The sequence below is a fragment of the Silene latifolia genome, chromosome 10 (assembly GCF_048544455.1).
Source record: "Silene latifolia isolate original U9 population chromosome 10, ASM4854445v1, whole genome shotgun sequence".
Lineage (NCBI taxonomy): Eukaryota > Viridiplantae > Streptophyta > Magnoliopsida > Caryophyllales > Caryophyllaceae > Silene > Silene latifolia.
The window spans coordinates 109,463,267-109,485,153 of NC_133535.1; the positions used below are offsets into that span (position 1 = coordinate 109,463,267).

A 21,887-nucleotide genomic window follows, 5' to 3' on the forward strand; every position below is an offset into this window, starting at 1 on the left:
CAAAACTGTAAATTACTAATTTTGTTTTCGCAAAAAAAAAAAAATGAGAATTTATAAATTGAAATCATTAGTTTTAGGGTATAAAAAATATTTTCTTTAGATTAACTTGCAGCACATATCTAAATTCTCTTACTCAATTTTGATTTCGACTTTTTTTCCTCAAACCAAAACATAATGACGAGAAAATCGAACGACAGTTTTTGAGATACTATTATATAGATTATTTATTAAAAAATAAAACACTTAATATAAGCATGCATTTATTGCATGGGGTCTAAACTAGTAAATAGTTAATTTGGTATGTTAATTATGATAATTAACGACACCTAGTTTATTCTTATCAGAAATTTATCATTTCAATTAGTAGTCCACTGTTTCGATTAAGTTGTTAGTAATTCGATTATAGTTTTTAGTTTAGATATGTCGACTAAATTGTGGTAGCATAGATATCATTATGGGAGAAGTTGATCGTTGAAATGATAATTGATACAACAAAAATACAAAATATCAACTCTTTTTACAGATTGGAATCCTTAAAAGAAATTTATGGGACTATATGGATACTTTTCCATATTTTGATTCTTGTATTGGGAATCACAATAGGCGTATTAGTAATTGTATGGTTAGAAAGAGAAATATCCGCGGGTATCCAACAACGTATTGGACCTGAATATGCGGGTCCTTTGAGAATTCTTCAAGCTTTTAGTTGAAATATTTTAGATGAGAGAGGTAATTTGGGTAGTTCATTACAATTGTCGACAATAATTAGTAATTCATCTACAAAAAATATTAATTGGGTTATACATTTATACCAAGTAAAATTTGTATTTAGATTGTATATGGGCCTTGGTCTTACTGTGGAAACATGCTTTGCACCACCAAACTAATCTAGAAAAGGCAAAAGCTTCCGGGAAAAGGCCGAGCAAAAATGTAAGAAACGTTCTCTTTAATCATCCCCTATAAAATAAGGTCACATTCCAACTTCTTACTCACATACCTAAAAATAAACATTAAAACAACCACCATGAGTTCTTACACTCTCCTTAGTTTGTTGCATCTACTCCTCTTCCTTACCTCCATCAATGCTACAAATTTGATCAACCAAACATGTCATAACTCATCCAAAAACGATCCGAACATCAACTACAAGTTTTGTGTCTACGCTCTTCAGTCTGCTCCAGCTAGCCAATGTGCGAACCTAACTCGACTAGGCCTAATGGCGATCAAGTTAATTAAGAATAATGTGACCGATACACGGTGCTTAATTAAGCAACTCTTGTCTAACAAGATGTTGGATAAGAGCACCAAAGAAGGATTAACCGATTGCTTGGACCTTTACTCGGATTCTCAACCCACTCTAAATGAAGCTGCAAAAGATTATAGAGCGAGGCGATATGTAGAGGCAAATCTAAAGGTTAGCTCCGTGATTGATGCGTCAACTACTTGTGAACAAGGGTTCGAAGATCTTGAGATTGGGTCTCCATTAGCACAACAAAACAATCATGCTTATCAATTGTCCGCAATTGCGCTTTCTATTATGAATATGTTCCATTTGGCTATGAAATAATTGATTAAATGTTGTATTTGCTTAATTGCTTATTTTGTGCACATGTAGTGCATGTTACGATCGTTTTGTTTGTCTCATGCAAGCTAAGGCATATTAAGGTCGAGCTACGATCCTCTCCTTTCTTTCTTTCTATTCCTTTTCCATTTTCTCTCACATTCCTAATCGTTAAAAGGAAATGGAGAGGATCTAAATCGTGGTCGTCAATTTTAGACGGGCAAGCAAAAGTAGCGTGAACTATAAGCTTTATATGAGATTCATACACACTTTTCATATAAGCGTTCCTTTCGGTTAAGTGTATGATTACATTTTGTAATTATGTGATTATTATGGTTTATATTTACTTCAAGCAAAGTTTTGACGTTGATAACCTGAATTTATTGTTAATCAAAATAACTCAATCCAACTTTAAGGACATATCGATGATCATATTTGTCAAATAAGAAGAAAAAATTTGAGTTGAGACAACCTAATACTTGATGACCCTGTCAAATTGAGGACATGATAGTGATTTAGCTCAATGATGACATGACTGTGATCAATCAAATTTAACTTAATACGCCACTAATTTTAAACCAGTGCAAATACAATTTTACACATGGTTATAGGAAAAAGTTTGCAATTTCACACATGGTTATAGGAAAAAGTCTACGTAATAGGAATATTAATTCCTATTATAATACTCCCTCCTATTCTAGATAAACCTCTCTATTTATGGGGGCACTAGAATTAAGGAGAGAGATTAAAATAAGGTAAAGTATTGTAGTGGGGTTTGGTAATTGGAGAGAGGGAAGGTATTATGGGGTATTATTGTGGGTGGGGTGATTAAAATAAGTATTGTTGTGGGGTAAGTTGATTAAAATAAGTATTGTTGTGGAGTGAGGTGAGGTATTGTTGTGAAGTAAAGTGATTAAAATAATTATAAAACTTTACTAAATAAGGAAATAAGGAAGGTATTGTGAATAGATGAAAAAGGAAAGGGGGAAGTTTATGTAGAATAGGAGGGAGTATATTTTTGTTGAGATAAGTGAGTAATGTAATTTTTTTTTACTTTAATTAAAGGCAATTAGTACTAATTAATGATTTGCAATTTTGTTTGATAAAATGTAAATAGTATTATAAAAGATCGAAACCGTTACAATACTCAGTACTTATAAGGCGGTACCTATACCAAAACTAGACGTGTCAAACGGGTCGGGTCCCGGGTCGGCTTAGAATACAGGTCGGGTCAAATACATGTCGGGTCATATGCGGGTCAGGTCATACGAGTCACGGGTCGGGTTAGGGTCAGAATACGGGTCAAGAAATAATTTTTAACGTCCTTTTTAAACGATTTTTTTAATTAATTTTTTTTTTTAAAAAGTAAAACATATTTAAAATTCATATTTTAATCATATTCAACGTTTACATTAATTATATTGACAAAATAATAATATAATGTTTTTTTGATGATTATTTTATTATTAAATAATATAAAAGTCATATAAAACTGTCTTTTTAGTTGTGTTTGTAATTTTAAGTAATAAAAAAATAATTTTTTAACTATTTTCAAATATAATATATAAACACTAATATTTTAATAAAATTCATGATTTACATTTAACCCAACGGGTCGACCCGTTCGGGTCGAGTCTCGACCCTAAAATAACGGGTCATTTCGGGTTCGGGTCTGTTCCGGGTGTAATTCCAGAGCAGTTATATGTTACCACCCGTGCTTGTAGAATGACGTCTTTAGTTGAATCCTCCTTGCGGTCTCCTGAAACGATGAACAAACTGAGGGCTCGGCTTTGGACCGAGCGAACTCACTCCGACGCTCAAGTCAGTAACTTAGAGAGGTAAGTGGTTGTTACTTGGCAAAGTACGTATTGTAGAGAGATAAGGAAGATATTACCAGATGAATAGTGATTCTTAGGTTAAATTGTGGATCCCTTACTCAATGAGAGTAGAGGAGTATTTATAGACCTTCACCTTTTGTCACGTAGTGGCCAAGTGGCCAAGTGGCTAGCAGGTGGAAAGACTGATCTACCCCTCGGACGAGGGACCTATGGCAGGCCGGCGGGCCCTGTTGACTCACCGCCGAGGGGTCTTGGATATGAGTTCGCGGATGTGTGCCCCGGCCAAGCTAATTGCCCGGCCGGACCCATCCGACAGCCGACAGCCTCGTCGGTTAGGGCCGCCTAAGCCGTTGACTTCTTGTGGATATCTTTGACCTTGCTCAATATGTTGACGTAGTCGGGGGTGCGAAATATGCCCCATCAATTTGCCCCCAGCGTAGTTTATGCCGTGGTATGGGCTCCGATGTACGTTTGAGCGTATATTCGGAAGACGAAATTTTCTCGCCCGCTTCTTCTACCTCGGCGTGGCTCGCTTAGGCCGTACCATATCCCCCTCCACATGGTTGTGTAATGGACATCCGATGTGGAAAAGGCAATGACGCCGGCCGAGACCAGGGTTGAGAGTGCTTGGTTGTTTCGATTGCCCCCGGCCGGTGCTTTCTGGCTTGGTTGATCATGTGGCCGGCGGAGGGACGGATACTTAGGAATTTGTTGAGGAAGATGAACAGGCAGAGAGATATGAAGGGGCGTGTTGAAGACGCTTGGTCACTGTTGCATTGATTGACATTCAACTGTTGCATCGATTGACATTCCGTGGTCGCATGTTCGACACGTGTCTGTTTGTTGATTGGCTGACGTTTCATGGGTTGTGCCCTGATTGGTCCCTCTTCATGGGCTTTCCTCTATAAATAGGGTACTTAGTCCCTGAAATTGGCCACCAATTTCATTTTCTCAAAAATTTTCTTCTTTCTAGCCCTTGTGACGAAACCTCTCTCTAGCTTTCAGAATCATTACTCCGACGTGGCATTTTTCTTCAAGGTAAACAAATAAATTCTCTTTTTAACTCGTAAGTTTTGTTGTAACATGTCTTCTACTTTTGGTGCTTTGGACCTAGTAAGCTGCGCGCGGGGTTCCCCGTCGTCTTGATGAGGAGGAGATACTAAACGCCATCCCGATAAGGTTTGGGGGCCTTAGGTCTCCGTCTCTTGAAGTCGATCCAAAAGCTCCGGAGGGTGGGGAGGATGATGATGCTGATGGTGACTGTGAGGAAGGGATCCCTTCTGGTGAAGAGAGGCCGCATATCCTGGACCACGGCGAGCCGTGCATGACTGGTCCTGACCGTGCCTGGACCAATAAATTTGCCAGTTGTTCCGGTGGAACTCTTTTCGAGGGTCATTTCTACTTCGGTGAGGGATACAAAATTGTTATCCCTGGGAAGGGTCAGGCGGTCTGTTGCCCTCCTCCGGGTCATATTGGCGTATATATCAGGCATCTGGAGTATGGCCTCCGGTTTCCTTTGAATAAATACGTCACGACCATCATCAAAGCTATGAACGTTGCCGTGGCTCAGCTGCATCCGTTGGCCATTAGGACGATAGTTGGCTTCGTGTGGCTCTGTCTTTTCAAGGGGGAGGTACCTACAGTTAACTTATTCCGCCGGCTTCATCATCTTCGGGCATCGACCCCGGTAAGGTGGGGTGGTACAGCGTGCAGATGGAGCCGGACGTCCTCTCTGTTGATAAGCTTTCTTCCCGCAAGGACCGGAAGGGGCGGTGGGTGTATGTCGAAGTCTTGGATGACTATCCGCTGCCCGGTCCTTCCAAAGACCAAGTCAACTTACGGTGCGAGAGTAAGAGGGAGCGCGAAAAATGGGTCTCCCGAGTAAGCACAAGATGGATGCCGCAAGGTTCCTCTTGGTGCCGACGAGGAGCGAAGCGATCTGCTGTTTGATGCTTTGAGAAGGGATGGGTGCCCCCGACTCGTTATTCTTCGAGGATGAGCTGCTTTGCCGCGTCGGCCTCATACCGGCCCTCAACCAGGGTGAGTAGGGTCGGTGTGAGGCCCATCTTTGCCTATTACGCTCCTGTTTTTAGAGCTTTGTTTTACTTCTTTTATGTAACCCTTGTCCGGTTTCTTGCACCGGTTTGGCCAGGATCTCATGCGAGGAGACCTTGAAGAGGTTAGGGCTTGATAAGGACGGGAACGTCGTTGAGCGGCACCCTCAGGCTGACGCGCGTGATCGTAGATTGGCTCCCAACGAACTTATGGACAAGCAGCTGAAGGCACTAGATCAGTCGGCGGCTCAAGCACGGGTTCTCGGGGGCGTGCCGAAGAGAACATCAAAGGCAAGGTCCAGGTCGGCGACGTTGTCGATCCCAACTCCCTCTTCAACCCCAACGGTCCAGCAGGAGCGTGTGGAGGTCATCGATGTCTCCGAGGAGATGGTGACCGTTGCGAAAGGCCCTCCTCCTCCAAAAAAGAGAAAAGAGTCATTGTCGGCTTCTGCCGCTGCCGGGGAAAAAGGTGATTCACCCGGTCCTCCAACTAAGAAGGTCCAGACTGGTACGGACCTAACCTGTGGTTCAGACTTAGCTGGTTCATTATGCATTCCCGATGACAGACTCTCTGATGTGTCAATGAATGTTGACATGGATGCGTTGTGTAAATTTTTTGTCGATCCGCCGTCGGCGGCACCGCTTTACGATCGGCAATTAGACAAGCGACTGAGAAGACGGGTGATAGGAATGTCACCGTTGACTCCGCACTCCAGAAGGTTCCCCCCGCCGAGCTTGTGGCAGAGGGTGCAAAAATATCCAAGAGGCTGGCGAAGTGGACTCAATTGGCCGACTCCTACATTATGGAGCAAGAACAGGCCATGGCCCAGGCTGGGCCACTGATCCAACGGCTCAAGCTTGATCTCTCCGCTGCAAAGGGAGAAGCCGGGAAGGCTAAGCTTGACCTCCTAGCTGCTCGGAAGCGTGCGGAGGAAGTTCAGAGGCAGCTACTGGCCGAGAAGGCCAAAGTTGAGGCTGCTGATGCTACCTCTGCTCAGTTGCTAGGGGAGCGGGACAGGTATAAGGGTGGCTACGACGCCGTTGTTGCCAAAAGGGAAGAATGGAGGGGGATGTATGAAGCTCAGTCGGAGGCACTCGCGGACACTAGGGCTGTTCTTGCCCAAAGGGAGAAAGACATTGAGGTGCTTCAAGATAAGATCCTCCCTGACCTGTGCGCTCAATTCCGGGATCAGGCCGAGGAAGCGACCAGGGAGGCAATCAAGAGGCTCATTCCTGAAGACTCCTTCCCGTGGGAGAAATTTGAACAGCTTCTGGACGAGATGGCAGATGCCGCGGAAAAAGCGGCTGCGGAAAAAGAGGAGGCGGCGAAGGCGACTCAGATAGCCGAGGCCAAGGCGGCCTATGATGCAAAGGTGAAGTAGGCCGAAGAGGAGGCTGAAAGGCTGAAAGCATGTGGAGATGACAAGCTTTCCTCTGGGCCGGCCACCGAAGTTGACGCTGCTGCTGCCGATGGTGGGCAGCATCAAGCGTAGGGAGACGGGCGGTCGTCACCAGACTCACCCGGCGTCTCGGATAGCTTTAGCTGTTCGGGGGCCAACTACTGAGCCTTTCCTCCCTGCCATCTTTTGGCGCTTCAAATATTATGTTTGTAATCTTTTGCTTTTCTTTTCCTTGTTTATGTAAGACTTTGGTAGGTTGCGTTTTGGCTTATCCCTATGGGGACGGCCGTCGTCTGCATTCTTCTCGCTTGTAATCTGTTGTCTTTAATGAAAGTTTGCTTGTTTTGCCTCTGGCTTGGCCGAGGTCTTTTCTTGTCTTCTTGCGTTATTAATTGAGCGCTTTTTATTTTTACCTTCAGCTTAGCCGAGGCAGCTAGAACGCGTATCTCAACTGCGTTTAACGTCTTTTTCTTGAACATGTTAGCGTATCGACCGTTGTGTCCCCTGCCAGGCCTTCGGTTGGCCGAGGCGACTAGGGGTTACGACGCGACAGCGTAAGTTAGCGTATCGATCGTTGTGTCCCCTGCCAGGCCTTCGGTTGGCCGAGGCGACTAGGGGTTACGACGCGACAGCGTAAGTTGGCGTATCGACCGTTGTGTCCCCCGCCCGGCCATCGGCGGGCGAGGCGACTAGGGGTTACGGCGCGACGACAAAGATTCTTTGGCGTATCGACCGTTGTGTCCCCCGCCAGCCTTCGGCGGGCCGAGGCGACTAGGGGTTACTGGCGCGACAAAGATTCTTTGGCGTATCGACCGTTGTGTCCCCGCCAGGCCTTCGGTGGGCCGAGGCGACTAGGGGTTCTGGCGCGACAAAGATTCTTGGGGTGACTTGCCGGCTTGGGCGGGCGTCCACCTCGATGTGACCGCGGAGGGGATAAACACTTTGATGGAAAAATGGGGTGATTCTTCATTAGATGTAAACATGCGTTGGGGTGCCAACAATTGTTTTGGACACCTCCGCCGCTACGAAAGTATTTCCGAGATTGTCGGTGTTCCAATGGCTCATTAGAGGCACACCCTCCATGTCGGTCGGCCCGGTATGTACCCGGCCTCATTTCTTCAACCACTTTGTAGGGACCCTCCCGATTGGCCGTTAGTTTACCATGAATGTTTCCCTTGTTGGTGGCGGCCGACTTTCTTAGGACTAGATCCCCTACTTTCAAGTCCCTTTTGTGGACTCTTCGGTTGTAAGCTCTTCTCATTCGGTTTTGGTATACCGCCAAGTTGAGGCGTCTTTGTATCTCGGCTTTCTTCAACTAGGTCTAGGGAGGTTCTTAAGCCTTCCTCATTTTCAACCGGGTTAAAGGTGGCCGTTACGAATGTCGGCACCGTTGCTTCAATTAGCGGGGATCGCCGGACCCGTGACCGGTGGAACGGACTGTACCCCGTTGCTTCTTTCTCCGTGGTTCGCAGGGACCATAGGACGCCGGGTAATTCATCGGCCCATCTTCCCTTTAGGTCTTCAACTGTCTTCTTCAAACCATTGAGGATCGTTTTATTGGCTGCCTCCGCCTGTCCGTTGCTCTGTGGGTGACAGACGGAGGAGTACGCAAACTTGATACCGAGTTCTTCCAGCCAGCTCATTATTGTGTCACTCCAAAACTCTCGGCCGTGGTCGAATACCATGACTTGGGGTAACCCAAAACGAGTTATGACATTTTCCCAGATTACCTTTCTTACGGCTGCTGTCGTCTTTGCAGGTACTGCTACAGCTTCAACCCATTTGGTGAAGTAATCAACGTCGAAAATTAAGAACTTTCTTCCGCCGGATGCCGTTGGAAATGGCCCTAGTAGATCCATCCCCCACTGTGCGAAAGGAAGGGGATTAAGTACCGGCTGCAGGTCTCGGGACGGCGCATGTATCACTGGAGCATGCATTTGACAGTTGTTGCATTTTTTGGTCTTGGCTCTGGAATCCGTAAGCATGGTGGGCCAGAAGTAGCCGGCTCGGAGAGCTTTGTGGGTTAGTGTTCTTGCCCCCATGTGATGGCCGCAGATGCCTTCGTGGATCTCTGTCAGTATTAGCTCCGCGTCGACTGGACCGACGCACTTTAAGAGTGGCCTCGTCACGGACCTCCTGTACAATTCCCTTTCAAACACCAAGTACCTTGCTGCGATCCTCTTTTTTTTCTTCGAGAGACTGCGGTCCTCCGGTAGTTCGTTTGTCAATTTGTATTTAATTATCGGAGTCATCCACGTTGTCTCGGTCTCTACGTTACCCACCATGCCGACGGCCTCAGTAATGCTCTTGGCATTCCCGATGTCCACCAAAGACGGTTGGTGACATTCTTGATGGTCGAATCGGCGAGTTTTGAGAAAGCGTCGGCTCGGTTGTTCTCGGACACAGGAATGCATTGTATCTGAAAAGATTTCAACTTTGAGGTGTCAGCTTTTACCCTTTCCAGGTATCTTACCATTCCGTCGTCTCGAGTCTCGTACTCTCCTCTGATTTGATTAGCCACCAAAAGTGAATCTGTTTTCAAAATGATGTGCTCTGCCCCGCGGCCTAGCTAGCTCGACTTCGGTTATCACCGCCTCGTATTCGGATTCGTTGTTTGAGGCCGAGAAGGTAAATTTTAAGGCGTACTCGAACTCGTCCCGTTTGGGCTGATGATAAGTATCTTAGCTCCTCTGAGCTATTCGTCGTGGAGGACCCGTCGGTGTACACCTCCCATACTCCGGGGTTTTGCTCTTCTTGGTATGTGCATTCGGCCGGAAATCTGCCGGCGCTGTCCCTTTATTGAGGGCCTCGGCTTGTCTTGAATGCCGGCGGATAGCTCTCTTGCCCATTTGATGAGTCTGCCGGATTGCTCAAATTTTTCCAATGCTTTCTCCAACGGCTGGTCGATTAGGACCGTCACGGGATGTGCGTCGAAATAGGGTTTCGATTTCCTCGCACGACGACGACAATAAAAGGCTGCTTTTTCAATCGGCGGGTAATTTCTCTCGGCGGGCAACAATGTATGGTGACGAAGTAGATTGGGTCTTTGTTGCTTGTCCTCTTCTTCTCGACGATCACGGCACTTGACCGTGGCCGAGGTAATCTGCTATGTACGAGATATAGTGTTTCCCCGATCGGCACAGACGGGGTTGGGAGAGTCTGAAGAAGAGCTTTCAGTTGTTTGAAAGCGGTGCTCTGCTCCTCCCCCCAGCCGAAGTCTCTATTCCCCTTCAACACCTTGAAGAATCGGGTGCTCTTGTCGGCTGACCGAGAGATGAAACGGGCTAGAGCCGCCATCCTCCCGGTCAGCATCATGACCTCCTTTCGATTCCTCGGCTCCGGCAGGTCTAGGATCGCCTGGACTTTGTCTGGATTGGCGTCGATTCCCCTGGCACTGACAAGTACGCCGAGGAACTTACCTGCCCGGACACCGAAGTTGCATTTCATTGGGTTGAGCTTCATCTTGTACTTCCTTAGCGAACAAAATGTCTCGTGCAAATCGGCTAAGTGCTCGCTGTCGGACTTGCTTTTTACAATAGCATCGTCGACGTAAGCCTCAATGTTTCGCCCTTTTTGATTTTGGAACATTTTGTCCACCAGTCTTGTGTAGATTGCTATCCAAAGCCGAGCCCTCAGTTTGTTACGCGTCGGAACACTTTGTCCACCTCTCTAAGTTACTGACTTGAGCGTCGGAGTGAGTTCGCTCGGTCCAAAGCCGAGCCCTCAGTTTGTTCATCGTTTCAGGAGACCGCAAGGAGGATTCAACTAAAGACGTCATTCTACAAGCACGGGTGGTAACATATAACTGCTCTGGAATTACACCCGGAACAGGGTCAAACAGGTCGCGGGTCAAAAAAACTGGGTTTATTTATAGCCCTAAGTAAACAGGTCGGACGGATCGGGTTTTCTGGTCGGGTCGAGTTTTTACAGGTCTTACCAAAACAATAAAACCAATGAACTCCGCCCAAAACCGTCCTTAAATAGACAAAGAGGATGGTTCAAAACCGTCCTGAAATCATAAAATAACCGTCCTTAAATTACCCGTCCTCGTTGCCTAAGTGGACGGTTAGTGTAAAGTCAAACCGTCCTCTTTTGCTTTTAAAAAGAGGACGGTTGTTGATTTGAACCGTCTTCTTTTCATTTTAAAACTGGACGGTTACACGACACAACCATCTTATTTTGGATCCATGGCGCGCATAATTTTTGCGACAACTTCATCACGCTTTGCCTTGGAACCGTCTTCTTCACATTTTTCTTTTTTGAAATGAATTTAGCGCGAATTTATGAATATATATAGCCCACACAACTGTGGCACACATCCATGCTCTTTGACAACTAGATTTTTGAAATGGAAATTGTTTCATTCATACCCTATACGACAATAGTCGTATAGCTTAAATATTATATCCGGCTACATTTCAGCAATTCTTACATTTAAACTCTCAATCCAACTAAACAAAACGGAATAAGTTTGAACCTCCAAAATACAAATTATCGAGAATTGATTTTTTAACACAAGCACTAACACGAGTTTTTTCATCCACCCACCATCACTTAAGCTATCTAAGTAACTGTTGGAATAAGTGTCCTCCGACAATAATGCAATCACAACAGTCGATCATAATGATCACATGTTTAAATCTCATTTTTAAGAATACATGAGGGATGTAATATTTTACAGTCAACTGGTCCACACATATCGGTAATGATTGGCTGACTAGAGTTTGACATTACTCTCGTGCGACGGTGGTGATCAGTTGATCCCCTTAGGTCATACCTATAGGGAAATACTCTTAATTGATTATTTAATTAATCGTATGCCGATACGAGTTAATTAAATTGCTTAAAATTGACGGATGATTTGTGAGTAAGATTAACGTGTCTTATTATAATTCGATTAAATTAGATACGGTCTAAGTAATCGAATTGTTTTATTACTTAGATAAAATTATTGTTTACGAAACAATTGAAATTGAAATTGAATGAATAATTTATTATAAATACAACACGTTGTAATTTATAATTTGATAAACCGTTTTGGTACAAGTAATTACGAATTACTAGTCGATTTTGTATATGACATATTTTATGAGTATGTTGATTTTTAATATGTTAAAAATACATTACAATTTCACATGTCAAGTTACATGTCACAATTGACAAATGACAAATGACAAAATAAAATGGATCTTCCATTTTATGTTAAGTGTGCCGAAAATGGGGAGGGTTAGGGTTTAATATTGTGTTAATTATTTTAAATGAGAAAACACAATGATTACCCATACTCTTAGCCTTGCATGCCTAGTTTGTCTTGGGTAGAAAAACAAGCTCATGCATTGGCCACCTTTCCCCCCTCCCCACCGGTTTTCTAGAGGTAAAAAGCCAAGGGTTTTTCTCTCTATCATTCACTACTTCACTCAATAATTTTATAGTGTTAGAAAAACATTATTCTCTCTACAATTTGTGGAAAAACTTAGAGAAATAAAAACTCATAAAACATTCCTCTCTTGACCGAAAATACAAGAGAACAAATCTATATTTTGTGTCCATATTTTAAGTAAGATTAGTATTATTACTAGTTCATAATAATATTAGTTGTTAAGGGTGTTCCTTGGGTATATGCTTTTGGGAGAGGTTCTAATTTGAACCTTTGTTCATCCATTATTTGAAAGCTCAAGAACAAACAAGTAGGAGATCTTGTTGGTGCCCAAAATCCGAAACACCAATGTAAGAAGTGACGATTTCTTCTCTACTTTGTTTTATGTTTGCATGCATAAGATCTTGTATTTATTTTATGACCAAATAAATTAATTGATATATGAATATGTAAACTTATGAGATTATTGAATCCTAACAAGCGGTATCATGAGCCTTAGTTGTTTGCATGCAAATCGGTTTATGCTTTTTCCGAGTTATAAGATTAACATACAAAACTAATTAATTTAGATTTATGAAGATAAACCTATAAATAACTTTGCATGTTAAAAATTTCTGATCCTAAGTGATTTTTGGGACAGTTTGGTTTATTTATGGATTTTATTGTTCATTTTATATATTATTGGCATTAAAATGTGATTTTTATGAGAAAAATGTCATATTTGGACGAAAAATAGCTAAACTTCGAATTTTTCAGTGGTTTTTGGATATGTTTTCACATTTATTATCTACTAATGGCCTGTAAATTTTAATGTTAAAATAAGTTGTTTTACTCGAAATATGAATTTTATAAACTAAAATCGTATTTAAATGGGTAAATAGGTTAATATGAGTTATATATCGAATCTGGTCATGTAAATTTAGTATGTTGTCACATGCAATTTTACACGATGTGTGTAAAATATTTGGCTATAGTGAAGTCTTTTTGCATGATTTATGAATTTTTGATGAAAAATCACATAAATAGTGACTAAAATTAGTAATAATGCTAAAACATACTTCATGACTAAAGAAAAACGTCACATGTTGTATTTTATCATATATTTCAGATCTAAAAGTGAAAAGTTGATGAAAATAAATTTTCTCATATTTTAATGGTCATATTTGTTAAAACCGATAAACCGCAACATTATTTTTCTCGATAAATATTAGAAATTTTTAACCTAAGTTTTGAATATTATGAGTGTCATGGTATTTTTCCGGAATGTTCATGAGTTTAAATTTCAAAATTTGAAATTATTTGAAATTTTTATAATTTAATTTGAAGTTTATAGCATAATTTTGTATTTTTGGTCCATAATGAACAATATTAAGAAATCAAGTTGAGTTATTGTCAAAATATTAGTGAAGACTAAGTTTTGAGTCCTAAGTTGGTTAGGGTAATTAACTTGTACATAAATATGAATTTATGTAATTATTGTGATTTTAATAAGTTAAATCACGCAAATCCATAAAAACCGCTAAAATATACGATATTGGCTCTTAAAAGGCGATTTGGCAAAAAATTAAGCATGTTCATACATATTATAATGCTGCATTTTATTTATGATTGTCATATTTTAATTTTATGTCATTTTTGAATTATGTAATTTTACTTAGTATGGCCTTAGTTTTTAATTGGTATTACCCGAAATGTATGGGAATATCAATTCGGTTGTAATTATTGTGATCTTGTTTCACCGTTTTGTAATTTAATAGATTTATTTTTAATTACAAATGTATAATAGGAAATTATGTAATTCATTTTGTAATTTAATTATTCCGGAGTTCCTTGAAGACGGTGCCATTCGATAAGGCGGTCCATCAAAGAAAGTGTTGCCTTGAAGTGCGTGCCAAGACCGAAGTTCAAGGGACCAAAGGAGTTTGTTTCCGAATTTGTAATAGTTTATTAGATTTACTATTTTAGGAAGGCCATACTAGGACTTTATATTTATGCTTTGCATTTTCTTTATATGTTTGCATGCATCGCTAAATCGTCGTAACTAAACATGCATTTTAAATCGAGTTTATCGACCGTGTCAATTACAATTATCGTGGTTCACCGCTTTAGTTCACTTAAAACATGATAGATAATAAATTGACATGACCTCTCGCTAAATAAACAATTGAGACTTAGCCTTACCAAAAATTAGAAACCATGAAAACCTATTTCGTGAGGGAGTGCGCTCGGCCACACCGGGGTACAAACCTTGTTACGTAGGGAAAGTGAGTGATAAATGTCTATCCACCGAATTCATATTGATGAGGGTTGTATCGCCAAAGCGTGCCCAAGTTAATGTGAATTTGGATCATGGACACATTTATTCGAAATTTGGGTGACTCAACAAAAGTATTCTCGACCATAGCCGGATGTGTTTTGGGCTAAAGATAAATATTAATGTAATTTTATCGACCAAGAGTTCTAAAAGTAGAATCGATTAAAGAGTTAATCCACCGAGTTATATTGATAAGGGATGAATCGGCTACACCGTGCCCAAGTTAATATGAATTTGGATCTTGGAATCATTTATCAAGTTGGGTAGAGGTCACTAGATAAACGCAATAAAACTTGTTTAAATTAAAATTTACGATTATTATTATTATTTTAAAAACGACAAGTGTTTTATTCCTTCTATTTTTGTTTTGTAGACCACTTTTATTTCTCATAACAAATGGCCGCACCAAACACCAACGCCACCACTCTCACTAATGTTTCATGGCTCCGATCCTTCATGGATCGTTGTAAACTTGAAAAGAATGGGTCAAATTTCTCCGATTGGGATGCCCAACTCAAATTAGCCGCTCAAGGTGACGACAAGCTTCGTTACCTCATTGAGGCCTCTCCACCCGAACCTAATTCTAGGTCGAGTGCCGCCACTAGGGAAGCATATGAGGCTTACCACAAAAAGTCCGCCGCTATCAAAAATGTGTTGATTTTTGCTATGGAGGCGGATCTCCAAAGGAGAGCCTTTGAAATGGGCACCGCTTATGAAATATATTCCAAACTTGTGACAATGTTCTCACAAACACCGAGGATCGTCCAATATGAGGCGGCCTCGGCATTATTTGATCTCGATTTCAAGGAGGGCCAAAAGGTTAGCCCTCACGTGCTCAAATTGTTGGAGCTAGTCGAGACATTGAAAATTCAAAAGGTTGAAATCCCCAAGGAGCTCATTGTTGAAAGGATTCTTCACTCCTTATCCAAAGTCAAAGCATATGTACAATTCCGGGTGAATTTCAATATGCAAGACAAGGACGTGTCTCTTGAAGAGTTGCACAAGTTACTTGTGCAAGCCGAAAGAGACATGGGGCTAAATGTTAACCCACCTAAGGATGTGCTTAATATAAGCACTAAGAGCAAGGGGAAGTCAAAAAAAATGGGAAAAAGATTAAGAGACAAGCTCCCATGAACACCAAGGCTAAGACTTTTGATGCTAGCACTTCCAAACCCAAGAAGGGTCCTCTTGATAAATGCCATTATCGTAATGGTGTTGGACATTGGAAGAGGAATTGTTCCAAGTATCTTGGTGACATCAAAGCTGGAAAGATCACTCCAGTAGGTAAATGACTATCCTTTCTTTTATGTTTCTAATTCAACTATGGTATTTTGATACAAAGTTGTGATAATGTATCCCCTTTTATTGTAAATAGGGCCTCCTCCAAGCAAAGACAAGGGAAAAAAGAAGCAAGCTTAAGAAATCATGAAGGAGCTAGGAGTAGCTACCAATGAAGATTGGCTTTTATTATTGTCTTTATTTTAATGTTATGGATTTTAGAACTATTTTGATTTCCGTGTTCGACATGGAAATGTGTGATCCTTTTTAAACAATGGTTGTATTTTGGATTTTCGTGACTTGGCTTGCAACCCAAGTCACCCCTTTTATCGTATTTGTTTGTTCTAAAAAAAATTCATCTTTATATGCTTGCACATAGAAACATATGATCATCTACTTAAAGTGATCCCATAGACAATTATAATGATAGGATTCATTATATGTCCACAAGCTTGAGGCTTGTGTATGATCAATTATAAAGTGATGTTGAGTAGATGAACTCTCCTAAAGGAATTTCAATTACAAAGTACACTCATCAAATCTAAAATCTATTAGTCAATCTATGAGATAATACTCCTTCTACTTCAAAATCATTATTTGTGTCTCATAAGCTATCTTTGAATATCTAGTGTATTTATTCTAAAGATAAAGTGGGAGAAAAATGAAGACACAAAGAATACAAAGAATAATTTGTATGCTTGAGTAAATGAGATCTACGAAAGAAAGAATGATTTGTATACCAAAATAGATAGTATACATGAATAGATGAGATCTATGGTCTTGATTAGATGAGATCTACACGACAAAAGAGACCAAGTGAAGTAATCAAAAGAATATGTTCTTAAGATAACTACACGAGGAGACCAAAAGAAAGTTCTTGAATGAAAATGACTAAAGAAAAGTCTCAACAAGAGATTTTGCTAGTTTATGACCTAGATATAAATAGAGTTTCAATGTTGATATTTACCTAAAAGCCTAAATGAAACAAAGTTGCATCCTTGAATATGAATGAGATTTATGATTAAAAGTTGCAAAGAAAGATATGCCGATATCTACAAGAGCTAAGTTAATTGTTAACCACGCTAGTGTCATTACTTAACCTCATTTTGAAAATGAAATGGTTAAACCTCCTTCCGAAAAGGGTATTTTGAGAAGGACGTGTATTAAATGGGATTTCACATTTAAGTAATTGATGGGGCATATTCTGCACCCGCTGACCGAGTCAACACATTGAGCAAGGTCAAAGGTATCCACAAGCAAGTCAACGACTTAGACAGCCTAACCGACGCAGCCCGTCGGCCTGTCACTTGGGCCTCGGCTGGGACAACTAGCCAGCCGGGGCACATATCCGCGTACTCATATCCAAGACCCCTCGGCGGCGAGTCAACAGGGCCCGCCGGCCTGACACGGGTCCCTCGGCTGAGGGTAGATCAGTCTTTCCACCTGCTAGCCACTTGGCCACTACGTGACAAAAGGTGAAAGTCTATAAATACTCCTCAACCCTCATTGAGGAAAGGATCCGAAAAATAACCTAAACACCTCATAATCTGGTAATATCTTCCTTATCTCTCTACAATATACACTTCGCCAAATAACATACGACTTAATCCTTTTAAGTTTACTGACTTGAGCGTCGGAGTGAGTTCGCTCGGTGCAAAGCCGAGCCCTCAGTTTGTTCATTATTTCAGGAGACCGAAAGGAGGATTCAATCAAAGACGTCATTCTACAAGCACGGGTGGTAACAAATAACTGCTCTGGAATTACACCCGGAACAATTGGCGCCGTCTGTGGGGAAGATACTAGAAGCTAGTCACATTCATTCCCAAACACAAAACAAAAACCCACCCAAAAAGCTAAGAAGATGTCGAAACAGCAAGAAGTATTCGTGACCGACGAAACCGAATTCTGCCAAGATGATATCGTCCACAATTCTGGAGTTGTGCAGCCCCCCACCGGCCGAGTAACTCAACCGGAGTACGGGATGCCAATAATACCAGATACGCCGCTGCCCGCCGACCAAGTCACCATCATGGGACATGTGGTTGATGCAGCTAAACTGAAACTACTCCTGGACCTAATAGGTAGCACGCCGGCTCACACTGTCACTCCGACAAGAGCGGCGACACCCGTCCAGGAGACCAGGGCCCATAATGTGACTCCGAGAGACTTGAACGAGCACCTTTGGAAGAAGGCCCTGTCAAGACGCCGGGAGCCCAGTGCTAGTGGTAGACTGAGTCCTTCCCGCACTCGCGGAGGACGGCGTCGCCGCAAAGACCGACGAGGCATGCCCCGAGGAGTGAAGAAGTCCGACTCACCAGAGTCGGAGAAGAAGCCCGACTCACCAGAGTCGGAGAAGAAGCCCTTCCCGCCACGGGGAGAGGAGCCGGACTAGGGATGCGAGAAGCCGATCGCCGCGTGTCGTTCGACACGTGGTCAGACAGCCCCTCAACCCCTATGTCTTAGAAACCCCGGTGCCGACTAAGCTAAAGTTGCCACCCATATCATACAAAGGAGAAGGCGACCCAACCGACCACGCCGAGGCTTTCGAGTCTTACATGTCGGTTTGGGAGCAACCTGATGAGGTTTGGTGCCGAGTCTTCCCGACGACACTGCATGGGATGGCACAAAGCTGGTACAAGGGGCCGCCCAATGGGTCGATATACTGTTATGGCGACCTAAGGGACATATTTTTGGCCCAATATTCTTGCAATAAGAGGAGGGCCGTCCGGACATCGGATCTCCCGACTATCAAACAGGAGGGAGGCGAGTCTCTCCGAAGTTATGTGAAGAGGTTCGACGCCAAGGTTCAGCAGATTCGTGAGCTGAACAGCGAGCTGGCGGCCTTCGCACTGATGAAAGGCCTCCCAAGAGGGGACTTAAAAAATGAGCTCATCAAGTGCGGAGGCCTGAACTTAGACTCCGCCAGGAAGATGGCCGACCAAGCCATTAAGGTGGAGGACTACCACAAAACCTGGGTAGGCCCGAGGCCGGGCACTCGAGAGAGTAAGAGCCGCCGGAGGACAACCGGATGAAAGACGCCGTGACAATAATAGGTCACGGTCGACAGTCCGCCAGAAACGAACTCGGCGGCGCCGGGGAGTTCGGGACCGTACTACCAAAAGCGGTACAATGATCACACCCCCAAGTCGTATCTGCGCCGAGGTCTTCGCCCGAGCAAGAACGAGGGTCGAAGTGGGAAAGGCCCCCCGGCCGAGGGGGACGGTGACACGAGCCGATCTTGTGAGTACCATGGCCACACCGCCACTTAATCGACAACTCGCGCATCTGAAGAATGCCATTGAAGAGCTGATCCGGAAGGGGAGCCTCGGCAAATATGTTGCCAAAGGCCAAAAGACTGATGCCGGCGGTTCACATAAGAAATCCGTCTTTGAACGGATATGAGTGATCCATGTTGTCATCGGGGGCAACGAGAACGGCGGGTCCGCTCATGGGCACAAACGGCACCTGAACGAGCTATATCAGGCCATCAACTTTGTGCCCAAAACAGCGATCCCCGCTTCCAACATCCCCGATATGACTATTGGGAAGAAGGACTACGAGGGAGTCATCGCCCCTCACAAATGACCCACTCGTAGTCCACTTGGACATAGCCAACCACCTTGTCAAGAGGTGCCTGATTGACACAGGCGCCTACACGAACATCATGTTCAGAGAGTGCTTTCTCAACCTCGGTTTGAAGGTTGAGGACCCGAGCCCCCGCACCAATCCGTTGTACGCTTTTTTCCGGGCGGCTGGTACCCCAGGGTCAATCGGACTACCGGTGATGTTCGGCGAAGGGAATGCGGCTAAGAATGTCCTAGCTGAGTTCGTGGTCATTGACGGCTCGTCCGCCTACAACGTTCTCATAGGCCGAGTCACTCTGAGCGAGGCCGATGCAGTAATGTCCATCCGGGCCCTGACACTGATGTATGTCTCGGACCGAGGGGAAGCGCATAAGCTCGTTTCAAAGGACGAGAAGGACGAGGTGGTCAACGTCTAGATATCTGCCAGAGGGTGCAATATGCAATCCCTCAAAGTGGCAAAGAAGTCCGAGAAGGGGAAGAGCCCATCCTTACAACAGGAGGGCGACCACATGGATGCAACTGTCGGCATGGTCGAAGGAGCCGAGACTGAAGAGGTGGAAATTGACCCAGGGCGCACCGTAACTATCGGTGTCAACCTGGAGCCAAAATTCAGGGCCGCTCTCCTAGACCTGCTGAGGAGGAACAAAGACGTCTTCGCCTACTCAGCGGCCGAGATGCCGGCGTGAGCCGGGAGGTAATTGTTCACAAGTGAACGTACTCCCCACCGCTCGCCCCCGTCAAGCAAAGAATGAGGAACTCTTCAGCCGAGAAGGATGAGGCCATCAAAGCCGAGGTAGATAAATTACTAGCGGCGGGCTTTATCATGCCTTGTACTTATCCTGAGTGGTTAGCTAATGTTGTAATGGTGAGGAAGTCATCGGGGGCGTGGAGGATGTGTGTAGATTTTACCAATCTTAATAAAGCGTGCCCCAAAGATTGCTATCCCTTGCCTCGAATAGATAGTTTAATCGACGCGACGGCAGGCTACACTATGCTGAGCCTGCTGGACGCCTTCTCAGGGTATCATCAGGTATTCATGGCCGAGGAAGACATGCCTAAATGCGCATTCATCACCGCTAACGGCACATACATGTATAAAATGATGCCGTTTGGTTTGAAGAACGCCGGCGCAACTTACACAAGACTAGTGGACAAAGTGTTCCAAAATCAAAAAGGGCGAAACATTGAGGCTTACGTCGACGATGCTATTGTAAAAAGCAAGTCGACAAAATGAGCACTTGGCCGATTTACACGAGACATTTTGTTCACTAAGGAAATACAAGATGAAGCTCAACCCAATGAAATGCAACTTCGGTGTCCGGCAGGTAAGTTCCTCGGCGTACTTGTCGGCGCCGGGGGTTGATGCCAATCCGGACAAAGTCCAAGCAATCCTGGACCTGCCGGAGCCGAGGAATCGAAAAGAGGTTATGATGCTGACCGGGAGGATGGCGGCTCTAGCCCGTTTCATCTCTCGGTCAGCCGACAAGAGCACCCCATTCTTCAAGGTGTTGAAGGGGAATAAGGACTTCAGCTGGGGAGAGGAGCAGAGCACAGCTTTCAAGCAACTGAAAGCTCATCTTCAGACTCTCCCAACCCTGTCCAGGCCGATGCTGGGGGAGACGCTATATCTGTACATAGTAGTTACCTCGGCCACGGTCAGTGTCGTGATCATCAGGGAAGAAGACAAACAGCAACACCCAATCTAATTTGTCAGCCATACGTTGTTGCCAGCCGAGAGAAATTACCCGCTGATTGAAAAAGCGCCTTTGCTGTCATCGTCGCCGCAAGGAAATCAAAACCCTACTTCGACGCACATCCCGTGACGGTCTTAACCGACCAACCATTGGAGAAAGCATTGGAAAAATTTGAGCAATCCGGCAGGCTCATCAAATGGGCAGTAGAGCTATCCGGCTTCGGCATTCAATACAAGCCGAGGCCCTCGATAAAGGGGCAGGCACTTGCAGACTTCCTTGCCGAGTGCACTTACCAAGAAGAATCACACCCCGAGGTATGGGAAGTATACACCGACGGGTCCTCCACGGCGAACAGCTCAGGAGCCGGCATCCTTATCATCAGCCCAAACGGGGACGAGTTTGAGTATGCCTTGAAATTTACCTTCTCGGCCTCAAACAACGAATCCGAGTACGAGACGGTGATAACCGGAGTCGAGCTAGCTAGGGCTGCCGGGGCGGAGCACATCATTTTGAAAACAGATTCACTTTTAGTGGCTAATCAAATCAGGGGAGAGTACGAGACTCGAGACGACGGAATGGTAAGATACCTGGAAAGGGTAAAAGCTGACACCTCAAAGTTGAAATCTTTTCAGATACAATGCATTCCCAGGTCTGAGAACAACCGAGCCGACGCTCTCTCAAAGTTTGCCAGTTCAACCATCAAGAATGTCAGCCGAACCGTGCTGGTGGACATCAGGAATGCCAAGAGCATCACTGAGGCCGTCGGCATGGTGGGTAACATAGAGAC

At 43.9% G+C, this 21,887-nt stretch overlaps 1 protein-coding gene across 1 annotated transcript; it reads left to right on the forward strand.

The window, feature by feature from the left end:
• The first annotated feature begins 917 nt into the window (after positions 1–917).
• LOC141609122 (putative invertase inhibitor) lies at positions 918–1,937 on the forward strand. Its single transcript, XM_074428322.1, has one exon. The coding sequence runs from the start codon at positions 1,025–1,027 to the stop codon at positions 1,565–1,567; it is 543 nt and encodes a 180-aa protein (XP_074284423.1). The 5' UTR covers positions 918–1,024; the 3' UTR covers positions 1,568–1,937.
• Positions 1,938–21,887: the final 19,950 nt, after the last annotated feature.

Bases quoted from the DNA above. Each gene is read 5' to 3' on its own strand.
- LOC141609122 (XM_074428322.1), top strand. From the start codon at position 1,025: ATGAGTTCTTACACTCTCCTTAGTTTGTTGCATCTACTCCTCTTCCTT.